A 16,306-nucleotide genomic window follows, 5' to 3' on the forward strand; every position below is an offset into this window, starting at 1 on the left:
CTGTGTGCTTTGAATGTAATCCTGTGCACTTCAGATTCAGATGATAAACTAGGAGAAATTAGTGAAAAGTGAATTTTTGTTAAGATGCTAATGACTCTCATTGATGTGAAAAAGCTAATAAAAACAAATACATTTTCATAATGTGACTTTCTGAGATGGCTAGCCCATTCTCTTTGAACTCCCCTTTCATGTCTTAAAGGGAAATCTATACGGGAATGTGCAGCTGATGTTTTCAGTGACATTGTTGAGTCCCATGGTGACGTAGGCTCCATCCTGGCTGTTTTATCAGGCAGCTGATTCACAGTCATGTTTCCTGCTGCATCCCTCTAGATTGATATACCCTGATACTCTCTGGAAAAACAAAACTTAAAAGGTTTGCTCTCATTTCTACCCTGAAACATCTGACCTGGTTTCAAAGTTGGGTTATCTTCCCCATCTTGGAAAGAGGTATAGTGTAGTGTTTAAGAGACAAACAGCCCCAAAGGCCATTGGCATGCTGTTGTTTCCTACCTGTGTGGCCTCTGTTTCCTTCTCTGTAGAACTGAGATACGCCCTACCTCACAAGTATGTTCTAAGGATCTCATGACAGCATTTGTGAAGGGCCAGCCAGTGTCTCCTGGTAAGGATAAAAGCTGATGGTTATTGAAGGCTTACTATGTGCCCCGAACTGGTCAAAGGGCTTTACTTATATTAATCATTTGAATCCTCACAACCTCCTTAGTAAGTCAGTTACAATTATCACTCCAAGCTCATTTAGGAGGCACAATGAGCCACAGTGAACTTCCTCTGGATGGAGCTGTGTTTTAACCATGTAGTTAAACTGTCTCAATAAATACAATTTTTATTACTGTTTTTGTAAAATATCTTGTAAGTCAACAGAGTCTTGTGGTTTTTAAGCCCCTGTCAGGTTACCTTTCATTCATGACAACTGGAGGCAGTTATTTTCTTTAAATAATATGTCTGAGAACACAACTCATCTTGATCTGACCTGCAGCACCTCAGGTCATTGGTCACAACAATGCTATGGACAGAAACCAAAGCCTCACATCCCACTTGAGCAATGGGGGAGGGCAGAGGGTGATTCCTAACCCACTGGTGTTCACTAGCTTCTCACTGGACATTAGGTGAAAGTCAGACACCTCTATTCAGAAGAAGGTCTAATGAAGCTAATCTAGAACATCATCCTCATCAAATCTTCCTGAGGTCAAGACCGAGCATCCGTGGAAGCTGCTTTGGATATGAGTCAGAAGTCCCTGGGTTGTCCTCTGAGGTATACCTCATGATTTACCCTTATCTTCTCATGTGAAGGTCACCTGCCTCACAGCAAGTGGCCTCATTCTCTATTGGTACTTGCTCTGGCCCCCGCAGTTAAAATCTTGGCTAATCAGCATGTCTATTCATGTGTGTACATGAGTGTATTTGGGAGGCAAAGATGAATGATTAAACCCTAGTCAAGGTCACTGATTCTGACACACATATTTGGTCTGGTCTGATTAGCTTATGGCCTCGGAGGCAGATTTAGGGCAAATTTTGCAATTAGAGTTTAGCATCTCAAAGAGTACCCTATGATTCCCTATGATAGCCAGGAGTAGTCCATCAAGTAAAGGAGTTTCCTTGTCCCCTTCAGTTTCCAACTGCTGTAGCAAAACTCGGTGGCAGGGCCACCAGCATTTGAAGTCCACACAAGTCCTACGATTCTTTGTCAGTTGTTTTGCTGATACTCACCAGGAAGCAGAATTCACCCTGGCAGAAGAGGTTGGAGCTCTCTCCAGGGCAGGCAGCTGTGTTCAGGACCTCTGGAGAATGCAGTTATTTGTTTACACAGCTAAATCAAACAGCACCTTGGGAGGAGAAGCCACAGTAGCAGCAGGCTTTCTTCTTCAACTGTGACCTCTTTGACTCTAATTCAAACACATTAAGTAATAGATAAATTATCTATGAAGTGGGAAATGTTGTCCAGTGAAAGCAAAGGAAGAAAGAAAATCTTTCTTTTTGTTTGAACTTGATAATCAAAGGGGATTGGCACCTTGTGCTGACACATTTTGACCAATACGCCCAGGACACATAGGGGTGAGTCTTCAGGGATAAGGGAGGGCCTGTACCCACCCTTAGAGATGTTGGCTCTATAATCCTGCCTCTTATATCTTTAACTTCCAAACGCAGGCTAAGCACAAAGTGGCTGCCGGATGCCAATGGGGGTCTAAAGTGGTCCTGCTGGTGTCAATGCAGACACTGGGGCTCCTTTTGAAAAATGCCAGCGGGTGTGGGCAAACATCCCAGAATGAATTTCCTGGCACATCTAGACTATAACACTCAAGATTCATTTCCCACCACATGGAAAATGCCACCGGATAAAATAGCTTTGAGCTGTTTGAGTTGGTTGTGATGGTGAGATAGAGGCCCAAGGCAGTGCAATAAATTTTGTCTAACACACTGGGCCCCAGGAACGGACATCTGAAACGTTCAATCACAAAGAGTGAGGAAATGCACCACGACTGGGAAACAAAGGGACAGGAAATGCACAGCTGTTAAAAAATGTCTGTTTCTAAAATAAATAAATACGATAATGAAACAATTAAAAAGACCAAACTGGAGCACAGCCTCACACTAAGGCAAACCACCAGGTAATGCTTGCTGTCTAGTTCGGTACAAGAGAAGATAGAATAACCTGGCTGAAAATTGCAGACTTCAGCTCTCAGAGCTTTCATGTTTAATCATTAATCATTCTGGGAAGTCGATGTTACTATTCTCAAAATAGGTAAGAGTCAGCAGAGCTGGACGCTGACCTATCAGAGCATATTCTGGTGGCAAACACCTGGTTCTCCCACCCCCGTGAACCCCGCTGGAACGGCAGCTTTAGTTTCACCTTCATTTTTCAGGTAGTGGAACAGCAACGTTGCCCCAAATCACAGAGCCCACAAGTAAGGGTTAGAAATGATGTCCTATCACCTACAGGATGAAGCTACTCACAGGTCCCATCTCTGGACACTGCTGCTCCTCCCCACGCCCACCCACTCCCTTGACGTACACCCCTACCCAGGCTATCTGCTTCACTTGAACTTATCTTGCAGATTCGCTTTGCACTTTGCTAATGCTCTTCCTTCGGCCTGAAATTGTCTTTCGGCCTTGCTTAACAAGCAAATTCAAACTTTAAGGCCCAGCATAAATATATTCTCGGTTTTAATTTGGCATTTATGGATGGCTACTTTATGCCACTGCTCCACTAAGGTAAATTGGGAAATCAAAAGAAAAATAATACAGTTTGGACTCTTAAGGGGTTATGGTCTATGGTGGTGGGGAGGTGTTTGAACAAATAATTATCAAGGGCTATGATGGAGGGAATATAGGGCATAGAAAGCCTGAAACATAGGAGTTGAGTCCTGAAGGGGAGCAAAGGAGGCAAGGGGTCAGCTAGTCAGGTGAGAGGCCCAGAGCTGCATGCCATCCCATATAACGTAGAAGAGTCGTGAAGGGGCTAGATTGGGATGGACTTCATCATTATAGCAATGAGGGACCACTGCGGAGCTGGGCGGGAAGGCCATGAAAGGACTGGGGTTTTAGAAAGATCTCACTGGAGGCACTGAGAAGTCTCTCGCTGGAAAGCGTGAGAGATTGGAGGCCAACTAGGAGAAATGATACAGGCCAGAGGGAGAGGAAGGAGGAATTTCAGAGATAATTTGGAGAAAGTATTGACAATCCTTAGAGGATCTGACATTTTGTGCAACCTGTTTCTATTTCATCAGATTGAATTATTGTTCTAGCCATCCTTCGAGATACCACTACCATCGTGCTATTTCATTGTGTGCTTATCTCTCCCCATAGGCTGTGAGTTTCTAGGGGTCAGGGATTAATTGCATTTATTCAGACGTAAGTAGTTAGTACATGCAAATATGAAAGACTGAATAAGGTCAAATCATTTTGGTTTTCTCCTACAAAGTTATTTCAAGCAGAAAAGACCCAATCAGAATAATGTCTGTTATTCCCAATATTATAAAATAATTGGTGCTTCTCCTAACTCATTATATAATTTATCCAAACAATTCTTACTGAGCCCCTACTAATATACTCCTCACATTATAAAAGAAAGAACATCCTCATTGGAGCCAGGCAAGTCTGAATTAGAATTCTGAAACCCATGCTCATCTGCTGTGGTATGTTAGGCATATCAGTTTTTAATTCTATAAAATGATAACAATCATGTCTACTGGGCAGGTAGTTAGGAGAGTTGCATGAGGTGACCTGCAAAAGTGCCCAATGTAGTGGCTGGCTCATAGCAGGCTCAAGTACAAGTCCCTTCCTTCCACCCATGACCCCAGCTCACCCCCTACCTGTGTTCTCCTTTCTCAGCCCAGTGTCTGAAAAACTGATGGGGTATTAAATAAGATCATTGCCCATGAGTTGTTTATAATCCAGTTCATGACTCTTGTAATAATATTGCTCTCATGGTGTACCTTTCCTACCTCACCTCCAACTTGTCCTTAGCCTCCCAATACACATTTGGAGTCAATGAATCAATAGAAGAAAGCGATAAGACAGATGTTCTGCAAATATCTATACATTTGACTCTGAAGTACGTTACATGATCAGTAGCATTATCTTCCTAATCCTATTTTTCTTAGGCTAGCCTGAAAAATATGCTCCCTGAGTACACTCTGGCTGGGTGGTAGTGGCATGTGGCCAGGAGCATGCAAGGTACAGAGGAAAAGTAGTCCAAAAAATCCTACTACTGATAATTCATCAACAAGATAATCACCATGTAGATAATACAGAGTTATGCACATATACTGACTGTGTCGACAGCACAGGAAAAAACAGTTAATAATGTTCTTTCAAGACTTAGGGAAAGGTAATCGTGCCTGGCTAAAGTACAATTTCATGCCTTGATCAGAGGTATTTTCGTATTAAAGTTTGGCAGAATTCAGCTTCCTGATGTGAAATTCAAGACCTGAAATTCAAATATATTATGAAATTAAAATACATGTGAACTCTAAAGAGTGTTTTATGAGTGTCAGCTCTAAACTTTCCCTAAACAAAGAAATCGAAGGGGAGGGGTATGTATATCTGTTTTAATTAAAAGATAATCAGAAGAATTAATTATTAATTTTTCTAATTGTGCTTTTCTCCAGAAGAAAATTATATGTGAATAAGACATGTAAATTATGACTATAAAAGTATACACACACTAGTTTAAGATATTTACCTACATGAAGACTCACTTGCTCTCAGTCTCCTTAGATGTGGAGAAGAGGATGGTCAGGAGGCCTGTAGAAATGAATCTCTCCACATGCTAGAGATGTGAGGCTCTCGAAACATCACTGTCACCCCTTTCCCTGGTCCACTGCCCACCTTCTGAACAGGAGGTCTGCCTTTCATTCATTTCTTTATTTTGCCCTTCCTAAGAGCTGGGCATCAGGGGATTGACAGGGAATGGTTATGGGATGAACGAGGTTGTAGAAGCCCCTTACTGAGGAGGTGCTCCAAGGACAAGCAAAGTTCCAGAGCTACTAGACCATCATCTACAGAAGTGGCAGAATGGTGCCAAAAGCCAATTCACTGGGCCTGCAGGAATGGTCTGACATTCCTGATTCTAAGCCAATTCACTGAGGTTAATATAAAGAGTAGCTTCACAGTCCCTGGTAAATGTTTACACAAAGTTTGGAATTTGAAAAAAAGGCACATTCCTTACTTGGTCTGTGGTTCAGACGCAGACATCCCTGTGGTTCATCATAAGGGCTGCCGTGCATCAAATGTCTACTACGTGCCCAGCCTCATCCCATTTCATCTTCACAGCCACCTGGATGGGAGGGTATCACCACTCCACCCAACAGATGAGGAACTTGAAGACAGAGAATTCACACTCTTGCCTAACTGATAGATGGCATGCGTGTGCTGGGTGCTCTGCACACTCCTCTCATTTTGTCAGCAACAACCCTATAAGGTCTGTTGTGCTACTAACTGGATTTTACCGGTGAGAGAATTGAGCCTTAGAAGGTAAAGTAACTTTTTTAGGGTGACTCAGCTCATAAGAAGCAGAGACCCAGGCCCATTTGTCCCCACTGGGCGGGTGAGAAATTTCCACGAGCAGCAGCCTAACATCACATACAAGTGACCCAGCAAGACGGCTCCTGGGGAATGGGACAGGCTCCATACCGCTCAGTGAGAATTCTAATAAGGAAAGGCCTCACCCCAAGCAGAGAAGCAAGGGATCTAGACCTTCTACTAGTTGAAGAGAAAATCTATTGAATCACTCCTTTTCCTGTAATGACGAAAGGCTTAAAGGTCTTTGATCTTAATTCTCGGAGCTCCTGTTACTGTTCAATATCACAACCGAGCTCACATCGACCTAGAATGACATAATTTTCACTTTAAGATTATTTTTTGCTTAATTTTCCTTAAAGAATTTTTTTTTTTTTTCTATTTTGGAATAGGCAAGGAAGTAAGCACAGAGGCTAGCCCAGCAAGTTGTCACCGCTCTATAGTACAAGTCGTATTACTAAAAAGGGGAGCCTCGGTCAAGCTATAAACTGTCCCTGAAGGAACATACTTGCTGCCCCGTCCTGGAGAGACCCTTATAGCCATCAAGGAGGAGTTTTCACACTGTATTTGCTCCTGAGCAGTCCTCAGAGTGGGAGCTGGGGAATCCCTATGGCTCCTCCAGACTTTCCAAAACACAAAAACAGCAGCAGAAAAATCCAGGACCAATTGCAATGATTAGCTTCTTCCTCACTGCACATTTCCTACCTTCTCCTTTCAGTTCATCTCCCTTCTCGCACTTTCCTCCTCCCTTCCCCCAAGAGCAGGAAGATCAGAAACCTCATCATAATCACCTGCTGAGATTTTGCCACAGTCAAAACCCCTCTTAGGAACCCCTGGGGGAGGCCATTGACCTGAGTTCACCTGGCCTTTGCCCAGGAGCACTTCACTCTGCTAATGCGATTGCAAAGCCCTCGGGAAGTGGTGGTAGTTGAGGCTGGATGTAATAATCAGCTTTGTAATCCCTAGAGGAGCATCAGGAGTGGCTCAGTGGCTGGACCTGACTTCACTAATGCCATTTTCCTCCTCCTAAGCAGTATATTTTGTTTGTATTTTGTTTTAAAGTTTATATTTATTAAGTGCTTACTGTATGCCAGGAACTGTTCCAAGGGGTTGGCATGCATTAACTCAGTTCTCATAATAAGCCTATTTAGTAAAAACTATACCCCATTTTACAGATGGGAAAAGCGAGGCACAACTAACAGGGATTTGAACCCAGGAAGTCTGGCTCCAGAGACTGAATTCTTAACCATTTAAGCAGTTAATATATATTAAGTATCTGTTGGGTGCCCGGTGCTACACTGAGCACAAGCTACACAGAAAAATAATCCTTCAAGAAAACAAGACCTTTCTGTCACCATGCAAATGTCAAGTCAAACAAAAGACCAGAAATGTTCGTTATTACTGATAGTATCTCACAAAAACATTGTGAGAACCACTGAACTCCATTCTGTAAGAATAAAATAGATCCCTTCTCCTCTCCATGCCCCCTTCAAGAGCTCTGCCTGTGTTATGACCACAGCGGTGAATGGTGATGAGCGTGGCCAGGGATAGGGATTTAGCCAGTAAAGGTACTGTGAGAGGAGGGCAACGTCAACTGAGAAATTATACGAGGGGATGCGAAGGCCCCCTAACAGGTATGCAAATATACAGATAAATAGGCTTTGTCCCTGGAAATTCCGAGTCAGTCAGTCTGGTTTGGTGTCTAGAAATCTGTTTTGTAAAAAGCACCCAAAGTCGTTCTTGCCTTCAGACCAGTTGGGGATCACTTCGTAGCGACTTGACCTTTGGTGCTGCAGCTGGCCCCTTCTGAAAAGACACCTAGGGAGCCTGTGCCGCCCCTTCATAGGTTCTAGGGGGAAGGCCCCACACTCTGGGGAAGTTCTGGTGGTACCAGGGGCAGCAGGGAGTTCTTAAGAGCACTATGGTGACAGATGGAACCGGGCTTTTTCTCACTAGCTATCCTCAGAAACCGGGAGTCTGAGGGAGAGGGCTTGCTCTTGGGGGCCTTCACCTTAATCTACTATCCTATTGCCCAGAGCACCTTCTACCTTCTAAGGATTCCAGATGACATGAGGCCCAGACCTGGCCCTGACCTGGCCCATTGGCAGGTGTGATAAGCCCTTAGATGGAGAGGTTCCCTGGAAGTCTGAGGTCAAGAATTTGAAAATAACTAGAATGTGCTGCTCTCTGACCCCGAGTAACTCCAATCTTGCCGTTTGGCCAGAGGTGGACACGGTTAACAGATAGTTTGAATCTAAGAGAGGTGTGAAGAGAGGGCCAGGGAAGCACAGAAGAGTGAATAGTTAAACCTATATGGAAGCACAAGTGATATTGAGAGCTGAGTCTTAAAGAATGAATGAATAGAAGCTCAACAGATGGGGAAGGAAAAGTCATTTCAGGCTTTTCTGCCTTATGTTTCTTCTTTGCGGGAAACATCCTCCCTTACCTCACAGTAATCCTGCTTAGTCCCTGAAATTCAGGTGACACTAACTCTGTTTTCCTTTCCTTGTGGTGGGTATATGACCCAGACTGCCATCCACAGGACCCAATCCCCTGAGTGACTTTGGGACAGGTAGAATAGACAGACAGGTCAATCAGAGAACTGTCTAGGAGTCATGCTTATGCACTGGGAAAGCCACTCCCACTTCCTGAGGAATTGTTGGTACAAAGATGACCACAGAGGGCTGTGAGTTGCCGACACATCACCAAATGAAGAGGGCCTGGTCGTGATGGAAGAGGGTGGAGGCAAGCGCCAAGGTTGAGATGGAGGGTCTCATGGTAGTATTCAGTTCCTAGATCCTCTGAACTTCTAAGTTATGTCAACCAATAAATTCTCTTTTTTGTTAAGTGGGGAATCAAGAGAGGTCAAGGTATGCCTGAGGGTGGTGAAAGGGACAGAGTAGAGCCCAGATGTGTGAGTGAGCAGTGGCTGGGAAGGTGGGCTGGGTAGGTTTGGAAGAACTTGTATTCCTTGCAGACCGAGTCGCTAAGATTATAAGTGTGAAAGTGATGCCGGCAGATGCGTGTTTGGAATGTAGCTTTGGTGTCAGTGTGGAGAAATGCCTGAGCCAACAAGGACTGGACCCTGGAATCTAAGAGAAAGCAGTTAGAAGAGGCTGGAGGACAAAAGACAAGGCAAGGCCTCTGGGCTTCAGAGAGCCTGGAAAGCAAGAGGTAGAGCTGAGAGATATTTGGGAGATAGAGTAGACAAAACTCAGTGTGATACTGTGCTTTATAATAAGAAATAATATTTGGCTTTCATCCCTGTTTCTGGCACAAAGCTCATAAAATCCTTAGAACTTCCTGTGTGATGAGCACCAGGAAGGTGTCTTTGTTATGTTAATTGTGACTTTTGGAAAGTCCCCTAAAATGGGGGCTGGTTGCCAGGAGAACCAGGTAATTAGAGGGTTGGAAATTTCAGTCCCCCCCTCCCCTCCCCTACACCACCCTCCTGGGAGGGGAGAGGTTTGGAGATTCAGTTCAATCACCAAAGCCCAGTTATTTAATCAATCATGCCTCTGTAATGAACCTCTATAAATCCCAAAATTATGTGGTTCTGGGAGCTTTCGGGTTGGTGAACACATGGAGATGTGGGGACGGTGGCTTCAGAAAGGGCTTGGAAACTGCATTCTTTCTCCATATCTTGTCGTATGTATGTATCTCTTCCATTTGGCTGTTCCTGAGTTATACCCTTTCATAGTAAACTGGTAATGTAGTAATTAAATTGTTTATCTGAGTCTCTTTAGCTGCTTTAACAAATTAATCAAACCCATTAAGGGGGTCATGGAAACACTGATCTGTAGCCAGTTGGACAACCTGGATTAGCGATTGGTGTTATGGGACTGAGTCCTTAACCTGTGGGATGTGATACAAGCAATTCTCAGTTCTGACTGAGTTGAATTGTAGGATACCTAGCTGGTGTTGGAGAATTGCTTGGTGGTGTAGGAAAAACCTTGGGCTTTGAATAGGGTACAGAATTATCCTCAGTGACTGGACAGGACAGAGGCAGTAGCGGAGTCAGAAGGCAGGCTCTGAATTCAGGCACACCCAGATCTTGATCCTGTCTAACGCTCCGGGATTGGATCTTATTTAATTTCTTTAAACCTCAGCTTCTGCATCTGTAAAATGGGAATAATAATAGTGCACACTTCAAAGAGCTGTCGTGAGGAATAAATCAGCTAATGTATGTGGGAACCCAAGAAGAAAGATCTGTTTGATGTAAACCCTGAAAAGGAATTGATCTGCTGCGCCAAGTGACTATTTGCTGACAGGGGCTTCTTACGTGCTCTACAGAGCACGCCAGGAAGAACCTTGGACTGAACCCTCAGCTATGCCCAGCACTCAACTATTACAAAGAGTTCCTGGTTTCTTCTTTCAGCCAATGGACTAAGACCTGCCCCATCCAATCAGAACTGCTCCATAACAGCCAAGCAGGACACATCATGCCAAACAATCAGGACTGAGAGATTTGGGCCAATCAGTACAAATTTGGATACCTCATTTACATAAAAAGGATCTATTTGGGAATGCAGGCAGGAACTTTCTCTATAAAAGGAAGCCTCCCCTTTTCCTCTGTGGAGCACAATTAAGATAGCTACCTGATCTGTGTTTCCCAGGCTGCTTCTCCTATTGCCCAAAAAAATGCTTTTTAGAAATTTTTTATTACAACCTAAAATTAATTTATATATATAAAGTCACTTAGCCCAGTGCTTGGCACAAAGTATAAATTATAGCTGTTGTGTGGAAGGGGAAGAAGAAAGACAATTAAGGGTGACCCTGAAATCTCTAGCTTGAGAATTTGGAAAAATGCTGAGGACAGTAATCAGGATAGGAAATGCCAGAGGAAGATAAGTTTTATGGGAAGGGAGAACACAAGTTGTTCTGGGGTCTATTGAGTCTAATGTGCCTGTAAAATCTGAGAGTGGGAAAGTCTAGCAGGCAGTGGGACCTCAGACTCAAGGTTTGGTGGAAACTGGCTAATGATGGCTACTGAAGCAATGGTAGACAGGAAAGGGTTGAGGGCAGACACAGACTCTTCAGGTCTGCAAGGAAGGAGGAGTCAGGGAGCTGTTAGGAGGCAGCAGATGTACAGAGGGAACGGCTTTAGGTGTGGATAAACTGTCAGAGGACAGGATCCATCTCTGTTGTGGGAGCTGTGGAAATTCTTGTTTCTTCATCGCAGAAAATAAGAGCTGAAACCCAAGACCACTTGACTTGCTAAGAAATCTCTGGCCCCACTCACAGAGCTGTCTTCAAGGGTGTGGCCCTCAAGTGGCTTGCTGCCCCTTACCTCTAGGAATCGATTAGCCAGGCGTAGGGCACGATCAGTGAAGTTAAATATGTCTCTCCAGTCGAAGTTGGCCATGTCGTCAGCTTGGCTCTCTCGAGGACCCTTATACAGGAAGTTCAGCGCAGCTTCGGCAGTAATACCTTCTTCACCAAACTGCTTATTCAAAAAGCCTTTTACTATTGGGTTTGCCAGGGTGTCCTTGGGAAGAAGCAACACAGTCGCAGCATTTAGGTATTCCACAGAATCTTTGGCCCCGTTCTTGGGCCGTCGCAATTTTTAACGACTAAGGGTAGAGACTCTAAGGCTCCCTACAAAGCCAGTGCTTTTTCTTCTATCATAAGACATACCTATTTACATCCCATTTCCTCCAAATATACAGGTCTCTATAACGAAGGGAAGACATGTATGTTGGGGGTAGGGGCAGGAAAAATGGTATACAGAAAGCTTTTTCTTATTGATCTTTTTGTTCTCTTTTAATTATCCCATCTTTAGGACTCTTGTCTACTGGCTTTGCACAGCTGGAAATGAGTGCAGAGAGACACACTCAAGCATCTTTGCGGTTACAGAGCTGGGTCCTTAGGGAAATGCCCCTTTGAATCGGAGTTCTTCAAGTGAATCGATAAAAGCAAGAAACTTTAATAAGCCACCGGTCTTGTGGCAGTTTTTACAGTACCCCCAGAATTCAAGAAATGTATTTCCCACCCAAAGTCAGTGACTCCACTTGGCGACAGCTTCTAGAACTAGTGCCTTTGGGCCTTGCTTATTATATTTTGATCTAACTCCAGTAGCGATTAACCTTTTGCTGGGAAAAGGAACTTCCTCGGCCCTCCTCCTCCCCTCTCCCCACCATCCGTACTCGGATCGTGGTCATCTGTGTGCTCTTGTCAAAGAAGTACCAGATCTGGGGCCCCACTTCTTCCCAGGCTTTGACCAACTTCCTAACACGCTCCAGCTCTTCAAAAGTTGAGTTGGCCTAAAACCAGACAGTGATAGACAGAGAAAAGAACGGAGAGAACAAAAGTGAGAGAGAACCTTTCGTTGTGTCTTTCCTACTCATGTCACAAACTCTTAGTGTGTAGAAAGCCTTTTCAAGGACACATCTTAGTTTTCTTAGTCTACTGATATTTTCCAGAACAATCTGCTATTTCCCAGCCTCCCCAGTTGACAGAATCTGATTACATAGTATCTCAGAGGTACATGTAATATCGACGATGCTATTGTCTCAGAACCCCATTAAAGCTAGATTTGGACTCTCTATGAGCAAATGCTATTCCTTCCTTTCTCCCTATTTGTCTATTTCAGGTAGGTAAGATTCAGAGAATGTGCACCCTTCCATTAGGGATATAATTCAGGGGCCGGGAAAGAACCTCATCATAGCCTCTGTGGAAAGGAGAGGACCCAGGCAGCTAGCTCTCTCGCTCTCTCTCTCCCTCTCTCCCTCTCTCCCTTTCTCCCTTCCTCCCTTCCTCCCCCGCCCCCCTCCTGGGTGGCCCAAGGTAGAAGGGGCAAGACCAGCTCAGACCTTACATTTTTCAGTATACTGCGTGCTGCTGGGGAATCCGGAGTAAAGAGGATTTTTCCCATTAACAGAGGCTTTGCTGCCCTCCATGCTATTTTGGTTAGAGGGTTGGACTCCAGGCTCTGGATCAATGCATTACAAAAGGTCGCTGCCAGAAAAGAAGGGACAGATTTTATTGAAACTCCTGTTGCTCGAACTAAACATGGTCATTAGTGTGTTCAAATCACATCTCTTATTCAACTCTATGCTGGAGGATTTGACAAATCACCTAAATTAATAGGCCACACTCCACCAATAACAAGCTCATCATTAGTAACAAAATGCCACAGTTCATCTCAATAAGGGCCTCATCAGAGAAACAAAGGATGGGGCTTGCCCTGTGGTTTATTCCGCCTTAGAAGAGGGAGGCTGAGAAGCCTGCTTGTGATTATAGCAAGGAACAGAGGGCGTTCTGAGATGAAAGGGACTGAGAGACCATATGAGGCCTCTCCTTGGAATCTCAGCTTTAGTTTCAATGATTTCTCTTCAATTAGCTGCTTAACTTCGGTTGTATGTGGCCATCTCCGGGCCCAACGACTTTTGGTGCGTGCCTTGCTGCCTCTTTAATGTTTAACTAGAGGGCCACCCAGCTGTATTTCTTCCCCACCCCACTCTCCTCTACCCCACAGGAGCCCCCTCCCCCACAAAAAATAGTGAAAGGTGAGAAAGAAAACTAGCCAGAGACTTGCACTTGGAATGTAATTCAGTACTACACACAGACTTTCAGTGCATTGTGTTTGTAAAAACATCCCACAGCCATGTTTACTTGCCAGGGCCCTTCTGACCTAAGCTTGGCTTGCAACTCCAGGCTGCCTCCTCATTTATCTTCCTTTTCTTCCTCTATAACGTAACCCCAGTTCAATCAGATCAGTGGGAAATGTCCTCTATGTTCCCTTTCCAAGTATGTCTCGGTTCGTTCCATGGCTCACATCCAGAACTCTTTATGCAACCATTCCCTTTCTATGAGGGGGAAATAGATCCTCTGAGAGGAGAAGACTCTGCCCAAGGCCCCTCAACAGGACCAAGGGAGTGTCAACCCCGGAACTGGTTTCACCTGAAAGTGTTAAACCATCAGCTTAACTGACATCAGAGCCCGATTTATATACAGGACTCAGGAAACTTACTTGTTCTTTTGTCATAAGAATAGACAGGATCTTTCCTCATGGAGTCAATCCCCAGGAAGGCCTTATAGTTATTGTCTTCATACCAGTTGAAGGAGAACACCCGAGAGCCTCCTCCTTCTGGGTAGCCGCATAAGAGATCAGACAGGATGCCTGCCAGCTGTGTGAAGGTGTCTGGACCGCCAGTCTGCATGAGGGGCCTGGTCACCCACAGCAAGTCTTGAACACTCGGTCGATGGATGAACTAGGGCAAGGCAAAGGCTTTGGGTTACTTTAGGCAGTCAGAGTCGTAATCCACTGTGAAGCCAAAGCTCCAAAGTATGGGGAGATGTCCACATATGTGTTCGACTTCCACATTTAAAAGAATACATCCATATTCTCAGCAATCTTTAAGTCAGCTGTGAAATAAAACCCACTGCCATCCACTCAGGGCCAAAGAGGAAACTAGGACGAGCCTTAAAGAATGTAAAAGAGTAAACCCCAAAGCATTTTAATATCACTTCTCTCTTCTAGTCCCTTTTACTTAAATTCTTTGGGAATATGGCTTTGGGAAAATGTAGTGAATATTTCTCTGTTCTTGAGTTCTGTTATTCCACCAAGATGAGGACACTGGAAAAAATTGAAAAATAAAATGATATAGGAATGCCTCTGTCCTAGAAAGGTAAGGTCACAGCAAATTTCGTTGGCCAAATAGTTTAGAATTTAGTTTCTTATATTTGGAAAATTATCTTCTTATTAGCTTAATTTTACCATATATAAACTCTTCCATTTTCCTTTAATGTGTTGTGGTTTGTGGTTTCTCTCTTTGTGTGTGTGTGTGTGTGTGTGTGTGTGTGTATGTGTGTGTGTGTGTGTTTTAAGATCCAAGCAAATATAGAACAGATGAAGTCTCCATACTTGGAAAAACACTTTGTTGTTTTGGAAAAACACTTTTAAAATTCCACACCCAACTAAGAAGAGGTTGGTGATCTCTTCTGCATATGGGCACTCATGGTACTCACTGGCCTCATCCTTTGAAGGTAGATCTGTAATGGTGAGAACTAAAGTTGAGGGCTGCCAGAGTTGCCAGGGTCTCACCTCCCATAATGCCATCTGGCTTTGCTTTAGGGGAAAATATAAATAAAAACAATGCTGCTTTTATTCCCCCAACATACTGTATTACTCATTTTTGAAGGCACTTTAGAATTTAAAAAACCATTAGGATTCAGTCAGGTGAGACTAAAAGAGTTCCTTTACTGCAATAAGTGATGTTTACCTGTCATCCCCTCTCTTTGTCCGCATGCCAACACTTGCTCTCTGAAACTATCGAGCGCTGTGTAGAATCTACAGAGTGAGTCATGCCTATAATCACAGTCTAGGCTTCAGTAATAAAGTCGAACTCTCAAATTGCTTCAACTACAGTAAGTCTTATGACAGTCTTGTAAGGGATTATTATTATGTTGCTCATTAAATCAAAGCACTCAGAGATGAAGGGGCTGTTCCAGGGTCAAATGGTCTAGTATCAGTTAATATAAACTAGGCCATCTGCTTCAACCTGGCTCATAAGTGCTCAGACTTACTATCTAGGCAGGCAAGAAACCTTCTGGAACTCCCACACAGAATTATGCTTTGGAAATCAAACTTCAAACCTATTATACTGACATGAATTTTTTAAATGCTTATGAAGAATGGTAAACAGAGACTCCCACTGCAGCAGGTGGCCATCAGTACAATGGGTGCTTCTCTAACCTTCCCTGCATAGCATTCTGCCCTAACTTTTCCTGCTCACACTCTGCTTAGGTTGAGCTTAGTTTTATGAAAGCAAATCCCAACCATGCAGTTTTCCAGGCTGGCTAAGCCCAAGTCAGCTGACAATACTGAAGGGGGAAAATGTTTGGGAAAATTATTTTCACCTTTTGCCTTCCTTTATAATACTCATCACACTTGAAGGTAATTGTTTATATCTCTTTACCTCACTGGACTGTATGTTTCACAAGGGCAGTGACCATATCTGTCTATTCATCATTATGTTCCCAACACCTCTCATCTATTGAGTGGAAAATCAATTTCTATATAGGCAAAGTCTTGTGCAACTGGATGTTAATTAAAACATGAACATCTTTCACAAAACAACACAAAAGAACCGTTTTTTTTTGTGATGAAATGAATCTGTATATGTATGATACTTAGCGCTGTAAACACTCAATAAATTGTGCTACTACTATTGTGTTATAGATTTTCATGAATTTTAAGAGCAAAATATAATAATATATTCCATCTGTACTAGAAAGACTTAGATTCAGTCGTCAGTCTGGTGACAAT

General features: G+C 43.6%; 1 protein-coding gene across 1 annotated transcript in view; it reads right to left on the reverse strand.

Annotated features, from left to right (window-relative positions):
- ABCA4 (ATP binding cassette subfamily A member 4) overlaps nucleotides 1-16,306 on the reverse strand; it is a 123,124-nt gene that overhangs the window by 71,216 nt on the left and 35,602 nt on the right. Inside the window, exons 8-11 of the mRNA XM_023528133.1 lie at nucleotides 14,009-14,249; nucleotides 12,854-12,993; nucleotides 12,183-12,299; nucleotides 11,327-11,524 (exon numbers count right to left, since the gene is read on the reverse strand). Of these exons, the coding sequence (XP_023383901.1) occupies nucleotides 11,327-11,524; nucleotides 12,183-12,299; nucleotides 12,854-12,993; nucleotides 14,009-14,249 (696 nt within the window). The remainder of the gene's footprint in view (nucleotides 1-11,326; nucleotides 11,525-12,182; nucleotides 12,300-12,853; nucleotides 12,994-14,008; nucleotides 14,250-16,306) is intronic.

Source organism: Pteropus vampyrus, unplaced genomic scaffold (genome assembly GCF_000151845.1).
Source record: "Pteropus vampyrus isolate Shadow unplaced genomic scaffold, Pvam_2.0 Scaffold22, whole genome shotgun sequence".
Classification (NCBI taxonomy): domain Eukaryota; kingdom Metazoa; phylum Chordata; class Mammalia; order Chiroptera; family Pteropodidae; genus Pteropus; species Pteropus vampyrus.